Source organism: Heloderma suspectum, chromosome 6 (genome assembly GCF_057233095.1).
Source record: "Heloderma suspectum isolate Gila_16-S chromosome 6, 16-S_ref, whole genome shotgun sequence".
NCBI lineage: Eukaryota > Metazoa > Chordata > Lepidosauria > Squamata > Helodermatidae > Heloderma > Heloderma suspectum.
The window spans coordinates 39,349,166-39,375,849 of record NC_139463.1 but is presented as its reverse complement, the minus strand read 5'-3'; the positions used below and the strand labels follow the sequence as shown (position 1 = coordinate 39,375,849).

The window sequence follows — 26,684 nt, the reverse complement described above, 5'->3', positions numbered from 1 at the left end:
GAATCTGTCATGGAATGTGACTTCCTAAGAATCTCTCTCAGTTTCCCCTTTTAAAACAAGTCTCTTGTTCCCATTGATGTGGGATTAAATTAAAACATGAGTTGTGTCTTCTGAAGACTCAAAACTTGATCATTCTGATTTAAGGATACTAATATTGCTCTGGCATTTTGTATTTTACTGCTTTTTGTATTTTAATGTTTTCATCAACTGCCCCGTGGGAAGAAAAAAGGAGCAAGGGGGACAGGAGCAGACAAAGAAAATGACAGGGCCTGCTCTAGTCGGACTGCCCCTCTCCCCTCACAGGGCCAACTGATGTCAATTGCCCTGAAGGAAGGAATATCTGATGCTAGCTCCTGCTCAAGCAGGGCTGGTTGTGTTGTTCAGCTTAGTTTTTGGGGGGTGGGTGGGGTGATTCTTGTTGTATCTGCTGTATTTTATAAATACTGTAAACCATTTTGAGGATGCTAGTTGAAAAGTGGGATAAAAATCTAAATAAATAAATAGTCATTTTGTTGCATTATTCTTTTTCAAGTTGCTTTGGTCATAATTCTTAGAAAAGCAGGTTATATACACAATAAGTAAATAAACGCACATCCTCAAATGCTGTTTTCAGAATTATGCAGACTAAGCCAAAAATACACTATACAAAATTTCTTCGGTCCCTACCGCTACTTAATTTTGGTTCCTTTGGCACAAAATTGGTTTCTGTTAGGAAAATATTCCCAACTCTGGATGCAATCTGTGGTTGGTGATGGTGGAGGCACCATGTGGCCTCTGAGACAGGCCTCAGTGAGTAATTTGGGACAACTTCCCCCATCTGTAAAACAAAGTAGATATATTCATAAAAAAAAAATCAAGTCTGTCTAGTGTAAATATCAGCTATACACACATTTGAATGAGATTAAGGCAGGAGTGACACATATCCCAGTAATTGCATATAAGGATCTTCCTATATATGCTACTCCCAACTGTGTTTGCAGTCTTGTGTAAGGTGTAATATGTGTAAGCCCTCACATGCGTCAACATTTCTGCAAATTATGTTATTATGTTGATGTGTGGTTATCATTCGTTATTATAGCATGGGAACTGGTAGTGATCTGAATATACCTTTTTCAAGTGCTTCAAACCAAATGGGACTTTCCTTCTCCTGAGGTAGGAAAACCCCTTTCTGAAAAGGAGCATTTAGAAATTTTGATTCTAGAACTTGCTGATGTTTAGTGTCAACTTTAAAAAAAAGAGCTCTAACTCCCACTGTCATCAGTTCCTCTCATTCCTGGCTTAATCTCAAGAGCTTCACTCCGCCTGCTGCTGTCTCATGTTTTTGAGGTTCAAGTGAACTCAATTTCAAATTGGCCTTGAGACGAGGCACCTGTGCACACATTGTGCTTTTGACAGGAGAAACCAGTTAAGGCTTGCTTGTTCAGAACAGCTCAGAGACCTGCAAACCTGCCCTGATCTTACAACTTACAATATTCCCTAAGCTTTCTTCATCACACACACACACACACACACACACACGAGTGGGGTGGGGGGAGTTAAACATTATAGTTATATAGTTAAGCAACTGCTTGGAGAGCAAGCTTAACAATTAGGCTGTCTTCCAGCACCCACAATGAACATATGTGCTACTGAAAATGTAGACTCCTCCTCATTTTGAAAAGATGTAACAATGAATGAATACTATGGGATTTGTACTAATGACTGTAGCTGAGTACCTTACCCGCCCCACCATGATATATAACACATATTCATATATACATATACAATTTAGGTCCCCCTTGCATGTCTGTTAAATTTGGATGCATCTGATCTACACAGCCTACATGTTGTACAGAATGTATCAGTTCCCACTAGTTCTTTCATTTGGTTGAAATCGTTGTGGGACTTCAGCAGAGGCCTTGAAATCTTTACAGCTGGCTTCCTGCTTTTGCAACAGGGGAGGGCTACAGAAGAAGGTGCCTGCCTTTTCCAAAGACACTTTCCATGCTACTGACTGAACATTACAGCAGCCAACTGGGAGCGTGGGCAGCTATTGTACAAACATGCTCCAATGGCAAGAGAGTTGACAAATGTCGTGCAGGGGCCAGATTACAGGTGTGAGTAGCACAAGCAACTATGAGGAGGTGAAAGGAAGCAGCCAAAAACCCTGCACAAATAATTAGAAGAGAAAGAAAGTATGGAGCAAGGGCAAGAGCCTGACACATGCACCCCCCCCCCCACACACACATAGACATCAGGTGGTAAAGTAGCATGGTGGGGAGGCAAAAGGGATGGGAACATAAATAAATAAATAAATGTATGTATGTATGTATTTATTTATATACCACCCAATAGCCGAAGCTCTCTGGGCGGTTCACAAAAATTAAAACCAAACAGCACACAATAAAACAATTTAAAATATATAGAACATTAAAGCCACAATATAACAATGCAACCACAATAAAACCTAGCAGCAGTGCAGGAGTTTAAAATACAGATTTAAAACAGCAAAGCTAAAAGTTCAGAAAGCTAAAATGCTAAAATGCCTGGGAGAATAAAAAGGTCTTCACCTGGTGCCGAAAGGAATACAATGTAGGTGCCAGGTGAACCTCGCTAGGAAGCTCATTCCAGAGCCAGGGTGCCACAGGAGAACACCTCCCCCAGTGGTTTCATGTAGATGTTAAACAGCATGGGGGATAAAATAGAGCCCTGTGGAACCCCATGGCTTAATTTCCATGGCACAGAGCAATAATCCCCCAGCACCACCTTCTGGAGTCGGCCATCCAAGTAGGAGCGGAACCATTGCAGTGCAGTGCCTCCAACTCCCAACCCAGACAACCTATCCAAAAGGATACCATGGTCGATGGTATCGAAAGCCGCTGAGAGGTCCAGAAGAATCAACAGGGTCGCACTCCCCCTGTCCCTCTCCCGGCAGAGGTCATCCCACAGGGCGACCAAGGCAGTTTCCGTTCCAAAACCAGGCCTGAAGCCCGATTGAAATGGATCTAGATAATCCGTTTCATTCAACAGTGCCTGGAGCTGTCCTACAACCACACGCTCAAGCACCTTGCCCAGGAAGGGGATGTTGGCCACTGGCCTATAATTGTTAACATCCTCTGGGTCCAATTTAGGCTTTTTCAGGAGTGGTCTAATTACCACCTCTTTTAAAGCAGCAGGCACCACTCCCTCTCTCAAGGAGGAATTTACAACCTCCTGGACCCAGCCGGACATCCCCTCCTTGTTTGATTTAATAAGCCATGAAGGGCAAGGGTGAAGCACACAAGTGGTTGATCGGACTTGGCCAAGCACCTTGTCCACATCCTCAGGCCTCAGTAACTGAAACTCATCCAATAAAACTGGACCAGACGGTGCTCTGAACGCCTCTACCAATGGAACTGCATTAATCGTGGTGTCCAATTCATGATGAATCTGAGCGACTTTATCTTCAAAGTGCCTTGCAAACTTATCACAGCATGCCGCCGAGGGTTCCACCGTCTCTCTCCCTGGCCCAGACTGTAACAGGCCACGAACCACTCGGAAAAGCTCCACTGGACGACACTGAGAAGATGCAATGCTGGTGGAAAAGAACTGTCTCTTTGCCACCCTCACCGCCACAGAGTAGGCTCGATAGTGGGCTCTTACCTGTGTTCGGTCAGACTCAGCACGAGTTTTCCTCCACCTGTGTTCTAGCCATCTCCCCTCTTGCTTCATTGCCCTCAGCTCAGGTGTATACCAAGGAGCTGGCCGGGCTCTGCTCAGAGGGAGAGGGCGCTTGGGCACGATCGTGTTAATCGCCCGAGTCATCTCTGCATTCCACAGAGTGACCTGGGCTTCGACAGGAGCACCAGCCATACCAGCAGGAAAATCCCCCAGAGCCCTCTGGAATCCATAGGAATCCATTAATCTCCAGGGGCGGACCATTTTAATAGGTCCCCCACCCTTGCAGAGGGGGAAGGCCGCCAGGAGTCTAAACCTCAGCAGGAAGTGATCTGACCATGACAAAGGGACAGATGTTAATTCCTCCACTTTCAGATCACCATCCTCCTGCCCAGTCTAGAAAACTAGATCAAGCGTGTGTCCTTTTATATGCGTTGGGCCGATGACATGTTGGGACAGCCCCATGGTTGTCATGGCGGCCATGAAGTCCTGAGCCGCCCCGGATACAGCAGCCTCGGCATGGAAGTTGAGATCCCCCAGGACCATCATCATAGGGGGCAATTAGAGTCATCCTTCTTTCCCACAATATTACAGACCAAGTTGATGGTATACAAGTAAAGACAATATAACTGAAGCTTTAGGAGAAATTACAAAGCAAGTTTGAAATAAGCCAGGATAGAATTTGAATTGGTCACCCCTTGGCCTTGTACTAGCTCTGATTTGGATGCATTCCCATATAATTATATTTACATTTTACATTTATATCCTACCTATCCTCCAAGGAGCTCAAGACAATATACAATGTTCCTAACCTAGCATTTTATCCTCACAACAACCCTATAAAGTAACTTAGGCTGAGAGATGTTTACTGGACCAAGGTTACCCAGGGAGCTTCAAGGCTGAGTAGGGATTTTAATCTGAGTGTCCCCAGGCCAATATTTTAACCAGTGTACTACACTGGCTCTCAATAATAAAACAATATGGGGCAGCCTTGATGCAGGGGTGCTCTGTCTACAAACAAACATTAAAAAATAAAACAAACATTCCACAAAACACCAGGGCAGTGGAAGGGAGCTATCTGTTTATGGTTGCCACATTGTTGTTAGGATTTTGAGAGCCACATAATGCTCTTGTGCTTGAATGGTATGGCATCAACTGACTATTTGATGGCTGCCGATACCTCTGGTGTGGGATCAAATTGGCTAGAGCACTGTCTGAAACAAGGTCTGAACTATATCAGGGCAGATTCCAACTACTCATCCTAGTCAAACTGCTCATTAGATTTCACAGCTGACAAGCACAAAATAGCCTGGCTGAAACAACAAGCCTGCAAAATGCTGCACTGCCATTTTGGTACATTTTATCTGATTTATTCCCTCCTTGTTGAAAGAAGCTAATTAACAAGCCATCATTTAAATAAACAGCAGAGAGTGTTTGTAACCTTCGCTTTATTGAATTGAGACAAATTATTAGCCTTTGCATGTTAAATGAAATAGAAGCATCCTGGAAAAACCCTAAATTCAATCTGCATAAAGTAGGTACCTGCTGTGAAAATGAAGGCAGCAAGGACTGATTCACTATCATCTTCAAAGCAACCTACGGAGCTGTCTTCTATGGAGGGTGGGTAACCTCTATCACAACACTGAAAAACGAATGTTAGCAAGCCAACGGCTGCTTCTGTCAACATTTCTTCCAGGGCATTAATGGGTACAAAGATAAATGCATTTGGATCCTGGTAAAGTTGGGAGAGATCCAAAGTTATTTTTATTTGATGGTAATTGGAATTCTGTATGATATGGTCAGATCTAGGCAAATAGCTGTTATGTGGGAAAGAAATTTCATCTGCAGCAAAAGAGTTCAACAGACCATTTAATCCTCACAAGGTGGTCAGGGATGTATGCAACAATCAATCAACCAACCAACCAATCAATAGTCTATGCCAGCATAATTAAAATTTTGAACCCCCAAAAGCTGAATATCATGATCTGTGTAAATTATGCAAATTAAGAGAAAGTGTGCTACTTATTTATTTAAGGCATTTATAGGTCACCCTTTAGCACAAATGCCCTCACAAGGTGGATTCCATTAGAAAATACAATATACAAAACCAACATTACAAACAACATAAGTACATCATATCAAACCATCATTAAAAAGAATAAAATGTAACACTTCATAAAAATGAACACAGCAGGAAAAATAAGACCAGCACAATACCAATAAAACCAGCTAAACATTTAATACCATTTCAACAACAGTTCAAATACGCCCATTTTTGCATACATTCGGTCATTGTTCCTATTTTGCACAATGCTTTTTTCCTTTGCTCATCATGGCAAAGCTATGTAGGACACTGATGCTTAGACCATTCAAAATCTTATTCAGTCACCCCTTTGGCTTCTGAGAGTCTAGGAGGCATTGCCCACACACTTTCAAGCCTATGTTCACCGCCATATCAAAGTGAAAGCTGAGATTCCCAGGAAGCTGAATTCTGTGACCAATACCACAAAAATTATGGTGTACACACATAAATAGGATTTATATGGCAGGCAGACCTCATACTGGTCCAAGTAATTCACTCCTCTGCCATTCAGAAACCTACAGAATAATATTGCCTTATACATTTTTGTGAAGACACAAACTGTATCTTCAAAATGATATTGAAGACATTAAAAAATGTTAAGAACTTAACTGAAGTATCAAACATAGAAATTTGATAGAAAACCTATCTTGAAAAGCTGTTCCGTAGTTTTTCCCTACACTTTCCCCCCATACTATGTAGTGCAAAATGCAAATTGTTTTACTACTGGCTAGTTCTCTCTCCTTCTCCATGCTCAAACTGAGAGCAGAGGGAGCTGCTAGTGAGATGGTGGGAGAACAGATGTGGGTGAGTACAGTATATAGCTTTGAGTTGCAGAAGAAAAACTTTAAAAACTTTGAACTACATTGGTGAAGGAGATAAGTGCTCTATCTATAAACTCCAGGCAGCAACTGTAAGGTTTTGGACAGTAAGTTGGGTGTAGTAATTATTTATGGGATGATTTGCCCAAACTCAGCACTGGGAAAAGATCAAAGTGTATACTGCTAGACTTCGGGAGTGATAGCTATGTTAGTAATAATCTCTTGGATTGAGTTTTTCAATGAAGATTTTTGTGCGTGCTAGAGGCAGAGTTAAAGGAAAATGTAAAAGTGTATTTGATCCTTTAAATTAGTTTTATCATGATTGTGTTATGAATATAGTTTGAACCTTTTTGGTTCTTTATATAGAGATTGGTTGCAAATAACGTCTAGGCCAAAGGACGGCCTACTGCTAAACAGTCACAAAATCCATAAAGCTTTTCCTCAATAAATAACAGGTGCATTTGCCCCTCTACTCTCAAACAACAGGAGTTTATTCCAGCAGTCACCTCAGCAATAAAATGCTTAACTTCTGTGTTGTCTGCACTATTAGTGGAGAGAAGAAAGAATTGGCAGTGCAGACAAGGCAGAAGTAATTTATTTCCAGTTACCACTAGAGTAAGCTACTACTGTTTGAGAGCGCAGGTGTGAATGCACCCAACATTACCTCGGCTCTACAGATGTTAACCCTTGTTTCCCCATACCCATATTCAGATCTCTCAGTGAATATATATGTTGAGGAGATGGTTCAGTTCTGTCACACACTTTCTGGAGTTGTTTAAGCAATCCATCAGAGCTTGAATTTATCAGTGTTCACAGACAGGCCAATATGACTACGTAAAGAAATTATGAAGAGGGAATTGCCTTTATAGCCTGATCCTATGCATACATTTTATGCTGATATATTACTTTTCCTTTGGCATTAAAAGAAGCTCTCTTTGGTTGGTGGCGGTAGTGAGAATTGTCTAACAATTGCGCTTTAGACTGTAATTACCTAAGCGCATTAATTACAGTTCAGCTAAGAATATACTTTAGTTCAGGGGTGGGGCAATTTCAGGGGGTCTGGAGACCACTTTTCACTCTCTAGACACCCTCCGTCCCCATGGCCCGCACTCCTGCTGCGGTGGCAAAACAGCAGAGGTTTGCTGCCAAAATGTGGAGGCAAACCCTTAGAAAGGACACATTTAGCTTGAAAACAAGCTAAATGTGTCCTTTTTAAGATTGCTGAGCAGTTTGCTGCTGAAATTGGCAGCAAACCGTTTTTTTTGCGAAAAAGTGGCAGGGGTGGCAGCGACCACACAAAGGGGGGCACATGCAGTCCACGTATTACCTACCTCTGCCTTAGTGGGAGCTCAGTAAGAGGCTTGGTCCTTTCAATCAAACACACAAAATGCCCGGGCTCTGCACTTTGTGTTAACCATTTTGCACTCCTGTTACAAGGAGACAGGAATGAATTATCGACATCTATAGTTGCCCATGAGTTTGAGTACGTTATTCACAGCAGTATAGGTGTTAGGCTTGCCACTTATGAATTGCCCCCAAAGAGGAAATGCATCACCAAAAAAAAAAAAGAGGACAAAAGAGGATGGTGATTTGCATATGCTAATTTATATGTATAGATGCAAATCTAGAAATAATTATTATAATTTAAATAGAAATACAGTGCATTTTACCATAGTGTGGAAGACTGTGACCAGCTGCCCTGTGTGCCTGCTTGTTCAGTCTGCTGTTCAGGTGCTAACTGTTGACAGGCAACAGTTCTTATGGTTCTTAATCTTTAAACCAGAATTGGACAGGACAGCCCTTCAAATAAAGGTCAATCCTTTGGCATCCCTTCAAATATAGGACCGTCCTCTGCAAAAGAGGACATTGGGCCACCCTAATCGGTGTAACGGAGCAGGAAGCCTATGATGCACTGAATGCCCTGAACAGTAGTTCATTTGGGGTCATACAGTGCCCAGATAAAGATACCTATAGTATCCAGAAGAATCAGGAAACGTACCAGACATTCTCTGGATCTGTGCATAGCAAGAACAGATTTTCTCATTTACAAGCTAATTCAAAGGGCTCGTACAGACGGTATATTTGTACAGACACAGAAGCACTCTTGCTTTCCTCTTGAAGCTGGCAATACACTTGTTTCTCTTTCTTTTTCTTTCTGTTGCAGTTTGGTCATGGTCAACCTGTTTTTCAGGTTTTTGTAATGTTACCTTGAATGCAACAGGCATTACTCAACAGAAGCATGTACTACTACTACTTTATAACTGTCACAAACAGTTATTAGATAGTTCCTGTGATCTCAGTGGTGGCAAATAATACACTTCATACCAGCTATAATTTTTTACAAGGAAAAACAAAGCAAATGATTCCCCTCCTCCTGCCAGAGCAAGGTTTCTCCCTTCCTTAATTATATTTGTAAAGTGATTGTGGTAAAGATGTAGGATTGGGCTCCAAAGGAATTATGTTATGTAAAAAGCTTGATTCTGCACTAATTCAAAATAAAACTCCCTGCTGCTTCTGTATTCAAAATGGTAGATGTTGATTAAAGTTACCACCTCTAATATAAATATACCTTGTACTATCTTTAGCTATGTGATACTATGCCATGTATAGAACTTCGTATTTTCTGGATATCACAACATTTATGTTTTTTTTTTTTTAATTGCCTTGTCACCCTTTTGGCCAGTTCATTTCCATTCAGCAGCTTCATTATCTCTTGGGAGGCATCACTCACTCAGCACAGAGGCCACAAAAGACCAACTATCCTGTGAGCGAGAACCAGGAAAGAGGCAGAGGTGAAGATACCATCATATGCTGCGCCTTGATAAGCTCAGAGTTGCCCCTTCTACTGATCCCAGCATTCTCTCAGGTTCAGAGGAAAGAAACACTCTCCAAGTGTGGAGGTTTGCTATTTGTTTAAAGTGTACAGTTTTTAAAGGATCTATTGCATTTTATGAATGTTGAAAGCTGCTCCAGGGACTCAGTTTGAAAAGGAGATACAAATCTAATAAATACAATAAATGCTTGGCTGAAGAGAGTAACACATGATTTGAGTGCTCATAAACCTCATTCACAACATCTTTTGCAACCTCCAACATGCAAAATATATTTTCCAGATTGCAAACTCTGTTGCGGCTATGCACACCCTGACTCAAAAGTCACACTGGCTCACATGAGCAGTCAACTTCTAAGAGTGACCATATGACTGTGTGTACAAAAGAAGGACTGAAGTGGATCAAGGAATAATTGCATATAAATTGTATCATACAACCATGTGTTCTCAGTCTTAGTGGGGAAGTGTAAAAACTGACTATGATCCCCAGCTCCTACCCACAATTCCCACAATTGAAAAATATGAGGCAATTGTGTCATGATAAGCTGAAGCTCTGGCTCAGCACAATGGCACATTAAAACTTTCTCCCAAGTGAAGGTCAGCATCTAAGAAAGCAGCATAGCCAAAGATAGATTTGGAAATCGTTCCAAAACATACATGAATGGTACAGTAATGACAACAAAGCTCAACTCAATGTTCTCCCATATTTATTGCCTGTCATTTTGTCATATAACTTTCCTTAGGAGCTAGAGGAAAGCAATACTCCTCCCTATCCAGCAGGTATGTGTCTTAACTTTCAATCCCTTTGCAACCGTATGTATGGTACCTTGTCCTCCCCAAAGCTATATAAAAGCAGCACTTTGCCTTAATGGTGCCCATGAAATTACAAAGATTAGCTACTCTATTATTCTAGTGTGCTGGCCAATCACATTTCCTGTTGGCCCTCCCCACCCCCATCAGTAATATGTTACTGCTGTCATATTGTTCTGGCATCTTAGGCCCTAGGGCGGCATTGTATGTCTACGCCATTCACTGATCCTAATGCTGTTGACTAAAGACTGTATTTAAAGGCAATATAAACAGTTTGATTTTTAAAATACACTTGATCTATAATTTCTATACATACTTTCTCAACTTTTATTTTAAAACAATTAGCCAAAGAGCTCTTTTTTCCCTGTGATATTTACAGCTAGGCTGACAGTAACAGCAATTAAACCCCATCTGTTTGCAGGGCATGAATAATAACAGTTGACACTCAACTTCTAATACAATTCATGGAAAACCTGTTAAACACAGAAACTTGTTGCAGCAAGAATTTGCCCTCAGGGCTGGTCTGTGCCACCCTCACACATGGAGCTCAGGCATCAACACCAAAGCTGAGATTTGTTTCCTTACACTGGAGAATTCCCTCCCCCAAACACACACACACACACACACACACACACTTATCTAGATGTCATTAAACAGCACCATTTTCAGCAACAAACTAATTTTCTTCTGATACCAACAAGGAAGTATACCAGTTGCTGGGGAACATGGACAGGAGGGTGCACAATTAGTTAAGCATAATTAGGAAATGAATTGAGAATAAAATTGCCAATATCATACTGCCCTTATAAAAATGTATGGTGTGACCACACTTAGAATACTGTGTATACTTCTGATCACCACACTAAAAAAGGATATTTTACAGCTGGAAAAGTGCAAAGAAGGGCAACTAAAATGACCAAGGGGCTGGAGCAACTCCCCTATGAGGGAAGGTTACAACAGCTTGTTTAGCTTGGAGAAGAGGAGAGTAAGAGCGTACTAAATTATGCATGATGTGGAGAATGTGAATAGAGAGATATTTTTCTCCCTCTCTCATAATACTAGAACCTGGGGTCTTCCCATGAAGCTGATTGGTGGGAGATTCAGGACAGATAAAAGGGTATGCTTCTTCACACAGCACATAGTTAAACTATGGAATCCCCTACCACAAGACATAGTGATGGCCACCAATTTGGATGGCTTTAAGAGGGAGTTAGACAAATTCCTGGAGAAGGCTATCAATGGCTATTAGTCATGATGGCTATATGCCACCTCCACTATCAGAGGCAGTATGTGTATGTACACGAGTTGCTGGGTAACATGGGTGGGAGAGTGCTGTTGCACTCATGTCCTGCTTATGGGTTTCCCATCATCAGCTGGTTCGCCACTATGTGAACAGAATGCTGGATGAGATGGACCCTTGGTCTGATCCAGCATGGCTCTTATGTTCTTATGTGCAATTGTACTCATGTCCTGCTCATAGGTTTCCTGTGGGCAGCTGGTTGGCCATTGTGTGAACAGAATGCTGGATGAGATGGACCCTTGGTCTGAGCTAGTATGGCTCTTCTTATGTTCTTATGAAGTTAAAAATGAGATAACCAAGAACTTGCCTCAAAAATCATATAGTTGAGGAAGACTGTTATGCCCCTTCTGGAGGAATCCTTCTTAGAGCAGGAGCTAGAGCTCCCAGAGATGAAGAACATCACAGAATAGCCCATGTCAGAAGAGCAGGGGGAATCTGGGCCCTTATGGAAGATGGCTGTGGGTCCATCCCTGCAAGAGGACTCAGAGGCAGGGACTCTGCCTCTGAGGCAGAGGCTGAGCAACCCCCTAATCCCTGAGCAGGCCAGAGGAACCTCTGCAAGGAGGAGTATCCATTTACAAAGAGAGGCTACTCATGAGTAAAGGACTCCATGAGTAGGGCCCTCCTTATGAGGAGGACTTCTTACAGAAGCCTCTGATATGATGCAGCTGAGACCTGGGTGGGGCTCTGGAAGCTCTAGCTATATAAGCTTTCACTTGGGAGTTGCTGGAGTATCATTTTTCTATCAGCTCTAGTGCCTTGAGCTATTGCTTTTTGTCTGTGGCACTGACCTTTGAATTCCTGCTAGACTCTGCTCTTTGAACTGTGTTTGTGTTGGATTGCTTACCTGTGTTTTGACCTTGGCTATATGCCTCAGATCCTTCTATTGGAGTTCTTCTTTCTTGATGAGTAATCTTATGTTCTTGACCTTTGCCTGCTTACTGACTTCTCCTGCTTTGAATTTGCTTCCAGTCCCTCTTGCTGGACTGATAAAACTGTATTTGACCCTTTTGCCTGTCCGCTGACACGCTAATGGATTTGCCCCATAGTTGTTCCTAAGCTGAGCTTGAACCAGTCATAGCAAGACAAAGCCACTGAGGGTAGAGCAAGCAAGCAACCAAGCATTTGTGCCTTTTCCAACACAGGCTCACATCCTGCATTAAAATTTTTGCACACATACTTGTTTGCCCAAACTGCTTAAGTCTCCCCAGCAAAATTAGGACTATGTTATTGAGTACAGATAGGGAAGCCTTTGTGTCAGGGCACACCCTTCCCAACTTCTGTGTTAAATTAACTGGATTTTTTCAAGGTCTTCTGGGATAGGTAAAGAAGGTTAGAGGACTAGAGAAGGGAAGGACTAGGACCCTTCCTCTCCTCTGAGGGAAAACAGGCTAGATAGCTGCAGTTCCTTGAGAAGCATACAAGGATGCATGTGTGTGTTTTTGTCCGAGCATCATTAGGTGTTTTTAATTTATTTGTTTTTAATTGAGGTTTGATTTTTAATGCGGATTTTGTTGTTAGCTGCCTTGAGCACCAGTGTTTTTGTTTTTGCAGACAGGCAGGATATAAAACGGCAGTATCCAACAATACTAGTTCTAATGTAAATTATGTTGTGCTAGCGTAAGTGACCTCTAGCACAACACCAGTAGCATTTGCCGGTGCGATAGGTTTTCTGTGGAAACCCATCATGCCAGCAAATATCATTGGCATTGTGCTAGTGGTCACTTAACGCTAGTGCAATGTATTTTACATTAGTTGAGTATCGAACTGGATATTGCCCACATAAAATAAACAAATAAGAAATAAACCCAAAGCAATAGCACCTAGGAAAGTCTAATCCAATGATGGCTGCCATCTCCCTACACTCCATTTTAAGATTGTGATGGCTCTGGTCCTCCTTGGAGGGAAAATTTCAGATGGTGGTGCTGAAAGATTCCTGTTTAATGCCATAGCCATTGTGGTGTCGGTCAGGGCTTAATTTTATCCCCCATGCTATTTAATATATACATAACTCTCTCTGGAAGAGACTCTGCAGGGTTCTGGCTTTTGGTGCCCCCAGTATGCTGATGACACCCAACTCTATCTCTCCATCTAACCTTATAATACGTGTGTGTGTGATCTTTGTTCGTTGGTTTTGTTTGTTTTTATTCTTTTGTGAACTGCTTCAGATTTTCTTTCAAATGCAAAGTGGTATATAAATATTGTTAATAAATAAATCCAAGGAAGCTGTCTGATGTTGGTAATGGACTGGGTGATTGCCAACAAACTAGGGATGGACAAACCCACCCCCATCTGGTATCGGTGGGCGCCCACTGAAGCCCTGCCCCCGCTCAAGCCCCCTTGGACCTAGGCTTGAGCCCCTATGAGCTTGCCAAACCACCTGCACTCACCTTGGATTCTGTCTGCGAATGCCCGCCGTTTTGCTAAGCTTATTTTTACAGAAAAAAGGTCATTAAAATGCACATATTTTAATATGTGCAAATCTGGGGTGGAAAAGCTTGATATACGCAATACTGGAGGCATAAATGGGACACTTATGCCTCTAATATTGTGTAGATCAGCCTTTCCAAGTCCAAATTTGCACATATTTAAATATGTGCACTTTTAATGACCATCTTTTTCCCATAAAAAATAAGCCTGGCAAAACGGTGGGTGCTTGCAGACGGGTCCGGGTGACTGCAGTGAACATCCGGGAGGGCGCAAGCGGGGGCGAATGAAGCCAGAGGCTAAGCAGGTGTGGGGGAGCCCAATGGACTCCTGGACTCAATCGGGCATCTGCACCATCCCTAAACAAACTGAAGCGTAATCTAGACAAGACAGAGGTGCTCCTGGTTAGTCAATTGGGGAATAGAGACTCAACCTGTGCTGGATAAGGCTATGCTCCTCCTGGAGACTCAGACATGCAATTTGGGTGTACTCCTGGATTTGGCCCTGAACCTGGATGCCCAGGTTTCGGTGGTGGCCAGGAGCACATTTGTGCAGCTGAACCTAGTGCACCAACTGTACCTGTTCCTAGACACGTTTGATCTGGCCATAGTCACAGATGCCTTAGTTACATCGCTCTTGGCCTACTGTAATGTGCTCTATATGAGGCTGCCTTGAAAAGGGGTTGGGAACTTTACCTAGTCCAGTATGTTGTGGCAAGACTATTGACTAGGGCTGGTTACAGGGAGCAGGAGACCCCTTGTTACAACAGCTTCACTGGCTACTGGTCTGTTTTCAAGCACAATTGAAAGTGCTGATTATGACCTATACAGCCCTAAGTTGGGACCAGGCTACCTAAAAGACCATCTTCTCTCATACGAGTCTGACGGTATTTTCAGATAGTTAGGGAAGGCCCTTCTCCTGCTGCCATTGGAGACACACTTAATGGGGATTCAAAAAAAAGGCCTCCTCAGTGGCTGCTCCCAGGCTGTGGAACTCCCTGCCGAGGGGAGGCTAGGTTGGCTCCCTCTCAGATATGTTTTTATTTAAGCAGGCCTTTGGCTTGTAAAAAGGTCTGTTGGGTTGGGTGGTTTTATATTCTGTTGTTGTTGTGCTTTTAACTGTGTTTTAATGCATTTTTTTAAATCATGTTTTTATTTATCTATGATTGTAAGTTGCCTTGAGTGCTATTTTCTTGGTAGAAAGATGGGGTACAAATCTGATCTGATCCAATCAATCAATGAAGAAAGGAGATCTGTCTGGCTCCATCTCTACTCGCCTTTCAGCAGGCAGTGAAGGCATATTTACCCCAAAGTGCTTTTAGGATGCCTTTAAAATGATCAATATTTTAATGGTATTGCTACTGAGGGGTCCTGAAAAATCTTGTAGATTTTTATTGATGTTCTGCTGTTTCTATTCTGTGGTTTGCATTATGGAATTTGTACACCACTTTGGCATTTACTTTAAAGGGAAAAACAGGCTAGCAAAGTCTGGAAATAAATTATAAATACAATATCCACCTAACATATTTCTTGTGGTCTGGATTATATGAATCAGCTCTGGGGCCAGGGGCAAAATATGTATGTGGGCATACTGTTGTCTTGAAAATGCTCTGCATTGGACCACAGGGCTCTTCTTCATGATCTCCTGGCCCTTTTTAACCTTATTTTTCTATGCAACCTAATTACTATCTGTTTAGGATTTACTTAATAAAGATGTCAGAAAATTATGCAAAATTGTGACACAAGCAGTGATAACTTAATGTTATATAAGAATCCCAGTCATCACTTACAGCACCACTTTCCATTCCTTTCAAACACTTGGTTTAATAACCAGAAAGTCATCTATAAAAGGCCCCAGCAAGACGGAACAATACATAATGACTATGAGATCTGCAACATTACTACAAAGCAGCAGCGTATCCCACTGACGCAGTAGGGAGCTGCAATCAATCAGGGCACACAAATTGAAAACCAACCATGACAAAGATTAATTCAGAGGCTATAAGGTAAATAAACATGTCTAGGGTATTATCATACCAGGGTCCATGTCAATGACATGGCACAACACAACACAAAGAAGGGAGAACTAAGGGCAAAATGGGGCCCTGATCCAGACCCCAAAGAATAACAGACATCCCAGGAATCTGAAAATACACTCCTCCCATTATTATGTACATGTGTGAGAATGCACATGTGTTTGCAAGTCTTTTATGTGCATACATGAGCACGGTCTATCAGAAAAATGTCTGGTCAGTAGCCCTGGAAATCAGTGTGCTTGTAGTCTGATCAACTGTGAGTTACTCTCCTGTCCTGCCCTAATCTGCATTTTTGATAGGAACATCAATGGTTCCCTTGGGCCATTATTATTTTTAGTGTCGCGCTGTTACTACCAGGAAACTATAAAATCCAGCAAAACTTGAGTAATATCTAAACTAGTATTTCAGAAAAGTAGTACCAACCTTACACTTTGCCATGCACACAGTCATCTGGATGTTTTGCACCTCCTGTCCCTCCTCCCTTACTTTATTGGGATTTAATTTTCTAATGTGATTGTGTGCAGATATGCCCACTCACTATTTTTTCATACAGACACACCTCTTTTCAGCTGTCCCCCTCCCCGATGATAATTTCTTAGAGAATGCTTTCTGCAAATTCTTCCCCATACTCTCAGATCTGAATTGGAGGGTTTTTTCTATATTCCCCCTTTCTCAGATGGGAGACTGGAGTGCAGACGAGGGTCTTTTCTGGCATGGCATCTACAGTCAGGGACTCCCAAAACAGTAATGTCTACTAGCCAGTGATGTGGGACAGAAAATTTTCCAGGACTTTATTTTTCAGTGGAAAATTTCCCATTTCATAAGTTCATTAGTAAAAATGAAGGTATGCCAATTGCAAATACAATATTAGGCAAGCTTGGCAGTTTCAAAGTTGTAATTAATGCTTTTCAGGTGATTATCCTTAGCAAGTATGTTAGAGAATACATATATATAACTGAAATACATGTATGTCTCAGAGTGAAATAGAACTAATAAACAGTGACAGTGAAACTGAAGGTGCCCCAACAACCTTAATGGAAGGAAGTTGAACTGTGTTAAAATAGATGAGTGGTTGTCAGCATATCATGCAGAGTACTCTGGGTTGCTAAAATTAATTAGTGCATCAACCGTTTCCAGTAACCTTGGGTTTCTTTTCTTAAATGTAAATAATGGAAGGGAGCTACATGCTATTGTCTTTAAATTTTTACAAGTATTCCAATTAAAAATTCTAACACTTAAATCACATAAAGTGTGCTGTAATCCCCACCCCATTCCCTACCCCCAAATCAGGTCAAATACTTGTAATATATTTGGACAAAAAATTAACACGTGGTACTTTTTCTTAGGTTTGTTTACTAAATACAAGTAAAATAAACGTGCTAAATTAGATCCCTCCAGGGCAGGGATGGACAACTTGTGCCCCTCCAGATATTTTGGTCTATGGCTCCCATCAGCTCTAGCCAGCATAGTCAATGGTAAGGGATGATGAGAGTTGTAGGCCAAAACTTCTGGAGGACCTCAAATTGCCCAGGGCAACAGAACATTTTCTAATGCAAATTGATTTTTTTTCCTGTGCAAATGACCCTATGCAAATGAATGTAATTTGCATTGGAATATTTTCCAGAAAATTTTCCAGAAAATCCACATCACTGCTACTAGTCACCTCATAGTTCTTTTTCTGCCAACAGGTTAAGCACATTTTATATATCTTTCTGGCTACTGATATTCTTGATGCTGTTTGCTGTTGTTTTTATCTTAGTTTTTAGTCGGTGTGCTTTTTACTGTATTTTTAAAACTGTTCTTAATAGTGTAATTTGTATTGATTATAGTCACAATGTTAGAGTGTTTTTTTGTAAGTCGCTTTGAAAACCTCTTTAGCTGAAAAGCAGCTAATACATTTATAAATAAATAAATCACAGATATTTACCTTGAAACTACAGATATGGCTGAATGGCATTTTCACATGAGACTTATTGGCTCTGGCTTTAATTGGTCTGTAATGCAAAAGTAAAATTGGTCCTAGCTACATTTAATTTCTTTCCTCTTTTGTATCCTGCATTAACAACATTCACACATGACACAATAGCACAAGAGAGACTGGAAGGTCCATGTGCAGGATGAAGTCCTACTGTGTTCAGTGTTGCTTACAGTTAAGTGTGTGCTGGATTGCAACCCAAAGATTTGGGCATGAATAAAATACCTTTAGACTGTGATGGGCGAAGTGCTGAGCAACTGAAAATCTAATGATATTCCCTGCATGAGACAACTTATTTTATTTTATTTTATTTATTTTATTTTTATTTATTTCATTTCTATACCACCCAATAGCTGAAGCTCTCTGGGTGGTTCACAAAAATTAAAACAAAAGAGCACACAATAAAAAAATACAAAATATATAAAACATTAAAACCACAGTATAACAATACAACCAGAATAAAACCTAGCAGCAGTGCAGGGATTTAAAATGCAGATTTAAAACAGCAAAGCTAAAAGTCTAAAGAGCTAAAATGCCTCAGAAAATACAAAGGTATTCACTTGGCACCACAATGTAGGTGCCAGGCGAACCTCACTAGGGAGCTCATTCCACAGCCGGGGTGCCACAGCAGAAAAAGCCCTCCTCCTAGTAGCCACCCGCCTCACTTCCTTTGGCCAGGGCTCACGGAGAACGGCCGCTGAGGATGATCTTAAGGTCCGGGCAGGCACATATGGGAGTACATGATCCTTCAGATAACCTGGCCCCAAGCTGTTAAGGTCTTTGAATGTTAATACCAGCACTTTGAATTGGGCCCAGAAATGGACTGGCAGCCAGTGCAGCTGGAAAAGTACTGGCATAATATGAGCTTGTTGGCCAGTCCCTGTTAACAATCTTGCTGCCCTATTTTGGACCAGCTGAAGTTTCGCTACCATTTTCAAAGGCAGCCCCACGTATAACGCATTGCAGTAATCCAGTGATCAGAGCATGGATCACTGTAGCTAGGCTATCTCTGTCCAGATAAGGGCGTAGTTGGTATACCAGCCTAAGCTGATAAAAAGTGCTCTGTGCCACTGAGTTCACCTGTGCCTCAAGTGACAGTTCTGGATCCAAGAGCACCCGCAAACCACGAACGTGATCCTTTAGAGGGAGTGCAACCCCCTCCAGAACAGGTTGAATATCACCTAGCTGGGAAGATGAACCCACTAACAGTACCTCTGTCTTGTCTGGATTGAGTTTGAGTTTATTGGCCCTCATCCAGTCCATTACCAGGCCCAGGCACTGATTCAGAACAGCCACTGCCTCACCTGGATTTGATGAGAAAGAGAGGTAGAGCTGGGTGTCATCCGCATATTGATGGAATCTCAGCCCACACCTCCAGATAACCTCCCCCAGCGGTTTCATGTAGATGTTAAACAACATGGGGGATAAAATAGTGCCCTGTGGAACCCCATGGCACAATTGCTATGGCACAGAGCAATAATCCCCCAGCACCACCTTCTGGAATTGGCCATCCAAGTAGGAGCGGAACCACTGCAGAGCAGTGTCTCCAACTCCCAACCCAGATAACCTATCCAGAAGGATACCATGGTCAATGGTATCGAAAGCCGCTGAGTGGTCCAGGAGAATCAACAGGGTTGCACTCCCCCTGTCCCTCTCCCATGTATTGCTTGGCCGTGGGCGTTGAACTCTTAGGTTAGAAGTGCCAAGATAGTGATAAATCAGACTCAAAGGCTTACTTACAAGGAGTGCTTTATTGGGTAACTTCCAGCACACAGGCGTACCCAATGGTTGGATTAGACAGCTTCTCTGAACCATGAGCCATTGGGTGAAATGGGTTTTATATAATACATGTCAGCAATGAGGCAGCACGACACTAGCAAGCACCCCTAGCGTTCATTCCCAGAATAGGCTAGAAGTGTTTGGTTCTCAAGCACAGCTACTTGTAAACAGACTTCACAGACTTTACCCGGGTACCCAACACAAGGTACAAGCACTCAAGATCTGCACTCGAATGAGCAGGAAGCCTAGAGAGAGGGATTGAATTCCTATAGACCACGGCAACCCCCCCTCCCCGACCCTCGAGTCGGTGTTGGTGCTACACTGGCACAGCTGGGAGAGAGTAACCCCTTCCAGTTCCACCACCCAGGTCTCAGTAATACATACCAGATCAGCCCCCTCATCCACAATCAAATCATGAATAAGGGAGATTTTATTTTGGGCCGACCTGGCATTCAGCAGCAGCACCACCAGACCTGAGGGCAAGCTGGTAAGGCTGCCTGGAACCATCTGGTTGGGGGAAGAACCAGAAGAGGGGACAGCCATAAGATGTCCAGCCTCTCTTCTCCTCAGCTGGCCTGTTAATCCCCCAACGCCATACCTCCCCTACCCATGACCACAGTTATTGTGGCAACTCCCCAACCCCCTGAGTTGCTCAATGGACTTCCCAGGCACATATTAAAATGTTAAGATGCAAAATATAAAACAGTATAAAAGAGAGCAGCAGATAAGAAGGAGCAGATAAGATCTGCGCTTGCCCCTTTCTTCCTGGCCTTTAGAGCTGCTGCCCTCTACTGCTGCTATTTGCTGATAGTAACTGGTTGCTGGCATCTCTGGAGAGGCGGTGGGTGGGCCTTCATATGTTCCTCCATGCTTCTCCAAGTCGCACTCCCACCTTCAGTACCTGTTTGGCAGGGGCAGAGACAGGCTCAGGGCCCACCTGGTGCAGCTGGTCCTCTTCCCCACAAACGTATACCTGAAATAACCTTGCTTTTATTTCTGGGGATCAGTTTGGGCCTCCCACCTGAGATGGCATAAATGGCAGAGCTCTGGCAGGCAGAAAGTGCAACTGACATCCCAGAACGGGAGGAGAGGGAGAAGCGGTAAACTGGTGAATCATACCGGTAATCTCTAGTGCTGTGGAAAGGAAAAGCTCCAATCTCAGTGACTGCCAGTCCAGGAACCGACAAACAAACAAGGGCAGCGCAAGCCACATGTGGAAATGCCCACTCGCCAGGTATTCTGGAAAGAAGATGAATGCAGGAACCCAGCATTGTACCTCAGGAGATAACCTAACATTACACAAACACCCCCTCTTCTCTCTCACTCCCTGCCCCCCCAAAATGCTGGGGTTAGCCAACCCTCCTCACCAGCAAGCCTCTAACTCCACTCCAATAATTTCTGAAATATTCCACTACTCTTAATGTTAATAATGCTCTTGTTTGCTTAAGTTAGCACCTGTTTCTATGGTGACACTTGCAACCCAGAACCTATTCATCAGCCAATAAGAGGAATTTCACTGACAAAGTCAACCAACAGAAAAAGAAACTGCTTGCAAAATCCTCAACAGAAGAGTGGCCCTTTAATGGAGAGGCCTGGTACTTTCACAGAAGGATGCTCTAATTTGTCCCTCCTTATGCACAACTCCACACATGTCCAAGACAGAGATACATACACAGAGAGAATTAAGAGATCACTGCTGATGAAAACAGCCATGCTCTTCATGTCACGGAAACAGCTTGCTAGCCTAACATCCTACTGGGGTATGCTTTTCACACTGCTACTGTACTGCACAGGAGGAACAGCTGTCTCTGTACCATGTTCGTCGCTGAACAGATTGTTTCCTTTACCGTCCCTGCTGCTTCACCTTCAGGCATCGAAGCGTCCTTAATGAGAACACCTGGAGCGCTAAGAGACAGGGATGCCTGCCTGTGCCCCAGGACGGGCACATTTGGGACCCCACTTCCACATTGTATGTGTCAAAGAAATCTCTTGTCATGAAAAGAGTGCGTAGACCCAGCATTATCAAAAGTAAACATAGACTTATGTCGTACTGACGGCTCGTGAGTGTGGAGGACTCCATCTGGACAAGAAGAAAACCTAGTAATTTATATAGGAGAATATGGGAACCTGGTTTCCAAAGTGTTCTTCCTAGTTACTGAGGAAACTAAAATGGGAGAGAGAGAGTGTGACCCAGTGGTTAGAAGGGAAGGACCATTTAAGAATAAAGTTATCCGAGTTCTGTTCCCAAGTGCCCAAATGTCTGCTTGATCCACTGTCCAGGGCCTTAAAGAGGTCAGATGGACATTAGGCAAGCATCTTTCTAGGCATTTTCTAGACTTCAAATCCTACTGTTAGTGCAAATAGCTTGCTCCAACCTGCTGATAATCAAATTTAGGATGTTCCCCCCACCCACCCCTCACTATGTCACAAGAGGGAATTGTCATGTAGGAATTCTTCTCTGACAGGGTCGTTTTCTGGAACTTTGTATTACAAAATGTTAGAACAGTAAAGCTTTGGAGAGTATGGATTTGTTTTGCTTCTTTCTTACTCTCACTGATCGGGAAGGGGGCAAAACAGAATTTGAAGAGACAATTTATTTTCTCCCTTCCCCTTTGTTCTTCCTACAGAATTTTAAAACAACAGCACATTGTTTACTAGAGCTGCGTAAACTAGTTCAGTCAGTCTCTGTCTAGTTACTTGATACTCCTCAGTATACGCAGGATAATGTGATAAATTTATTTCTAATTCGCTGCATTATCTTTTGAATATTTTAATGACTCATTGAATGGAATAAAAAAAGCTATTTCAAATGAACAATTATGCTGCATTAGAGTAAAGGCTGATTATATTTAAACACTGCTTGCATGGATAACGGGACATATCGACCTCCCGCCTTTAAGAGCTAATTTGGCTCTTATCTCTAAATAATTTCACACTGCAAATTACCATGAAAACCTAAAGCACTTTAAAAACAGTCATCAAAAGATATTATTCCACTTTACAGCAACATTTTAAAAAAATATATACATTATTTTGAATTGAAGTTAAAGCACCCTGTTTCCAACAATTCAACGAAAAGTATCATCAATAGTGATAAGTAATGAATAGTGTAACAGAAGGTGTTCAACAGATTAGGTTGTTGAAATTTGCAACATGATGAGGCAAAGTTCTGTCTGAACCCCACAAGACCGAATTCAGCATGAAGAGGTTTGGGCCAGCGCCAAAGTAATGTGCCACACAAAATGGTGCATGTTGCACAAAAGAGCAGAATGACTTTGACCAAGGACATACAGTAGATCTGGTATAAAAAGTTCAAGAGTGTCCTTCATTCGGAATCAAAAGGACCTTGGCTATTATTCCCCTTCACCCACACACCCAAGGTTCCTACTGTGATTTGAATTACCATAACCTGCTCCCTGTAACTGCTGCCATTCTCTGTGTACAACAGCCTAGGGGAATGTGATCATCATCTTCCCAATACTTAGAATGCTCCCTCAGTAGAAAAAACTAAGAACAAAATATTGGTATATAGATACACGGACATATTAGATTGGGAGAGAAATAGGGGATTTGCACAAAGAAAACTCTCTCTGTCTTAGTAGAAAAGCAGTTGGTGGATTCCACTCATAGAAAGCTCACGTGATTTTTTTTAACATTCTGGATCTCATTTTCTGGTCAGAGGATCATTGTAGTCACAGAAGGAAAGGCCCAATTTAACTCCATGAAATATTTGTTATACCTTATAGTAGTTAGGTTGCCCTCTCCTTCTTCCAGATTTCCTAAAAAAAATTATATTAAGACATAAATAGGAATCTCTCTCTCTCTCTCTCTCTCTCCCTCCCTCACACACACACACACACACACACACACACACACACAAACAGCCTCTACTTTAAATTTGTCACTCAGCCTTGGAGCAGTTTTGGAAAAATTAGGTAAGCATATTTCCTTCTTTCTCAGTTATAATCTTGTGGATATGCCATTTGAAAACATGAGCTTTTCAGAACAGAACTGCATTGAATTTCAAATTTTTGTTACTTTCCTTAAAAGTTATTTTTAATTACAATAATTAGTAGCAGTTAATACACTAGAAGGATCTGCATAAGGAGGAGGAATGTTAGCTCCAGCTTTTTGTGATTAATAAATTAATAAATATTTGAATTAATGAGAGACTTTCAAGACCCCATTGTTAAGGAATGTGTAAAGATTCCTGTGAAAGAATTTGTATAGGAGTAAAATTGTACACAAGCTGCTACAGTTATTCTGAATGCTTTATTACTTCAGCCAATTATGAAAATCATGGAAAGTATTAATATCCAATTTTAATTTGCTCAATATTCCCATTAACAATAAAAAGTCTAATTAAGGTATCTGTACAAAAAGCCCTTGGCAGTAATTTCAGAGAATAATAGAGGAGAACAACTAGATAGTTCTTTTTAAATGCAGGTTGCAAATTAATTGATATCTTAATTAGACTTTAGTACCACGATTATTAGATCGAATCAGAGCTGAAAACACCTAAACTTTTAAACATATTGTAAAATGCAAGAAGACATAAAGAGAAATAAGCTGCTTTTCTAAATTGTTTTTTCTGAAGCTGGTAACTCCTGAAGAGGAAGGTCAGAGGCAATACAGGGCAACAGAATTGGTGGAAATAAAAAATAATAACTGCCCCCTTGTTTTTTCTTAGCCATAGTTTCCCAACATGAAAGAAACATTCCTGAATTAAAGTTCATACTACTGTAGTCTGGCAGAGAGCCATGGTTACTCACACTTAGGAGTACTAAGTGAAATCACCTTGCCATGTCTGGACATAGTTAGCTAAAGACTGAACACAGACAATTTTTAAGAAGGCGGTACAACAGAGCTATCATTGCCAATGGGATTACAGAGTCATCAACGCCCATGGGACGATACAGGCATAATTCCCTACCCATGGCATCTGAACCCATTTGTCTAGTTCCACTCTTGTCTTTGGTCAGCAGGTTTTGCAGGGTTTTGAAACACTATAAAACCTATTTGACCAGAGACAAGAGTGAGGCAAAAGAAACACCCATTCACATGAGTGACAATGATTCTATCATACTACTATCAAATTTTAGCTACTGTCCATCTCCAATACAGACCCAATGAAGAGACCACATATTCTCCAGTGTTTCACAGATAAAACTAGGGGCTTGCTTGTAACTCATCCATTCTCATACAAAGCATCACTGCCTGAGTCCCACCCCTCCATTACACATTGCTGAAGGCTCTACTCCATATTTGTATTCATTTACGCAGCAAATTCTTAAAGAGATGGGACTACCAGACCACCTACCTGTCTCCTGAGAAACCTGTACGAGGGTCAAGAAGCAACAGTAAGAACCGGACATGGAACAACCGATTGGTTCCAAATTGGGAAAGGAGTACGACAAGGCTGTATATTGTCGCCCTGCTTATTTAATTTATATGCAGAGTACATCATGAGAAACGCCGGATTGGATGAATCACAGGTCAGAATTAAGATTGCCGGGGGAATTATACACAACCTCAGATAGGCAGATGATACCACCCTAATGGCAGAAAGTGAAGAGGATCTAAAGAGCCTCTTGGTGAGGGTGAAAGTGGAGAGTGCAAAAGCTAGTTTGAAACTCAACATTAAAAAAACTAAGATCATGGCATCTGGCCCCATCACTTCCTGGCATATAGAAGGGGAAGAAATGGAAGCAGTGACAGATTTTATTTTCTTGGGCTCTGAGATCACCACAGACGGTGACTGTAGCCATGAAATTAAAAGACGCTTGCTCCTTGGGAGGAAAGCTATAGCAAACCTAGACAGCATAGTAAGAAGCAGAGACTTCACCTTGCCGACAAAGGTCCGTCTATGTCAGGGTGGACACTGAGCCCATAGAATCCCAGAGTAGTTCTGATTCTGAGGAAGAGGAGTCGCTCCTGGGAAAGGAGCGCACTCCTCTTTCCCAGGGCCAACAGCTGAGGGCGATTCGTCCCACTGGCATTCCTAGCTTAGATAGCAGTCCTGGGAGTGACAGAGCACGGGAAGCAGACTTGATGGACGCGCGTCACCGACGCAGAGAGCGGCACCAAATGGAGGGCGCGGAAAGGAGGTGTAGTGCCCAGTTGGCATGCAAACAACGGTTGTGCCCAGAGGATCCAAGGGAAAAGGGGAGGGACTCTCCCTAGCCCTTAAGTTCAGGGGTCTGCCAGTGATTCCCTTTCAAACGGGGACCAACTGTTCCAACTTAGGGCATAGGTACTCTGCTGCTCATATCTAGTTGCTAACGGTAGAGTTGTTAAGTTGTAAAAGAAGAATAAAGCTTTGAAAAGAATCCCTTTGTCTGTGTCTGGACTTGGCTACTAGATTAGACTGAGAGAGGCCTCCAAGGAGCCCTTGACAGTCTAATCAAAGCTATGGTTTTCCCAGCAACATATGGCTGTGAGAGCTGGACTACAAGGAAGGCTGAGTGCCGAAGAATTGATGCTTTCGAACTGTGGTGCTGGAGAAGACTCTTACAAGTCCCCTGGACTGCAAGGAGGTCAAATCAGTCAATCCTAAAGGAAATCAACCCTGACTGCTCATTGGAAAGACAGATACTGAAGCTGAAGCTCAAATATTTGGCCACCTAATGCGAAGAGAAAAGTCACTGGAAAAGACCCTGATGCTGGGAAAGACTGAGGCCAAAAGGAGAAGGGGACGGCAGAGGATGAGATGGATAGATAGCATCACTGATGCAATGAATATGAACTTGAGCACGCTCCGGGAGAGAGCGCAGGACAGGAAGGCCTGGCGTGCTGTGGTCCATGGGGTCACGAAGAGTCGGACACGACTTAACGACTGAACAACAACAACAAAACTGTCCTCCATTCTTAAAAGCCTAAGAAATTTTGTATTTATTTATTTTGGATAAAGATATTCTAGAAAAACATAATTGTCCTACAATCATCTGTTATCAAAATGAACTTCACCAGCATGTGACACGGTGGGCAGTAC

At 42.3% G+C, this 26,684-nt stretch overlaps 2 protein-coding genes across 8 annotated transcripts in view; one reads left to right on the top strand and one right to left on the bottom strand.

Annotated features, from left to right (window-relative positions):
• Positions 1-26,684, bottom strand: part of PEBP4 (phosphatidylethanolamine binding protein 4) — a 360,734-nt gene that overhangs the window by 171,305 nt on the left and 162,745 nt on the right. The gene's annotated exons all lie outside the window — the stretch shown is intronic.
• Positions 6,484-26,684, top strand: part of LOC146340664 (uncharacterized) — a 71,400-nt gene continuing 51,199 nt past the window's right edge. Inside the window, exons 1-3 of the mRNA XM_084803996.1 lie at positions 6,484-6,523; positions 9,221-9,437; positions 10,111-10,147. Of these exons, the coding sequence (XP_084660122.1) occupies positions 6,503-6,523; positions 9,221-9,437; positions 10,111-10,147 (275 nt within the window). The 5' untranslated portion in view covers positions 6,484-6,502. The remainder of the gene's footprint in view (positions 6,524-9,220; positions 9,438-10,110; positions 10,148-26,684) is intronic.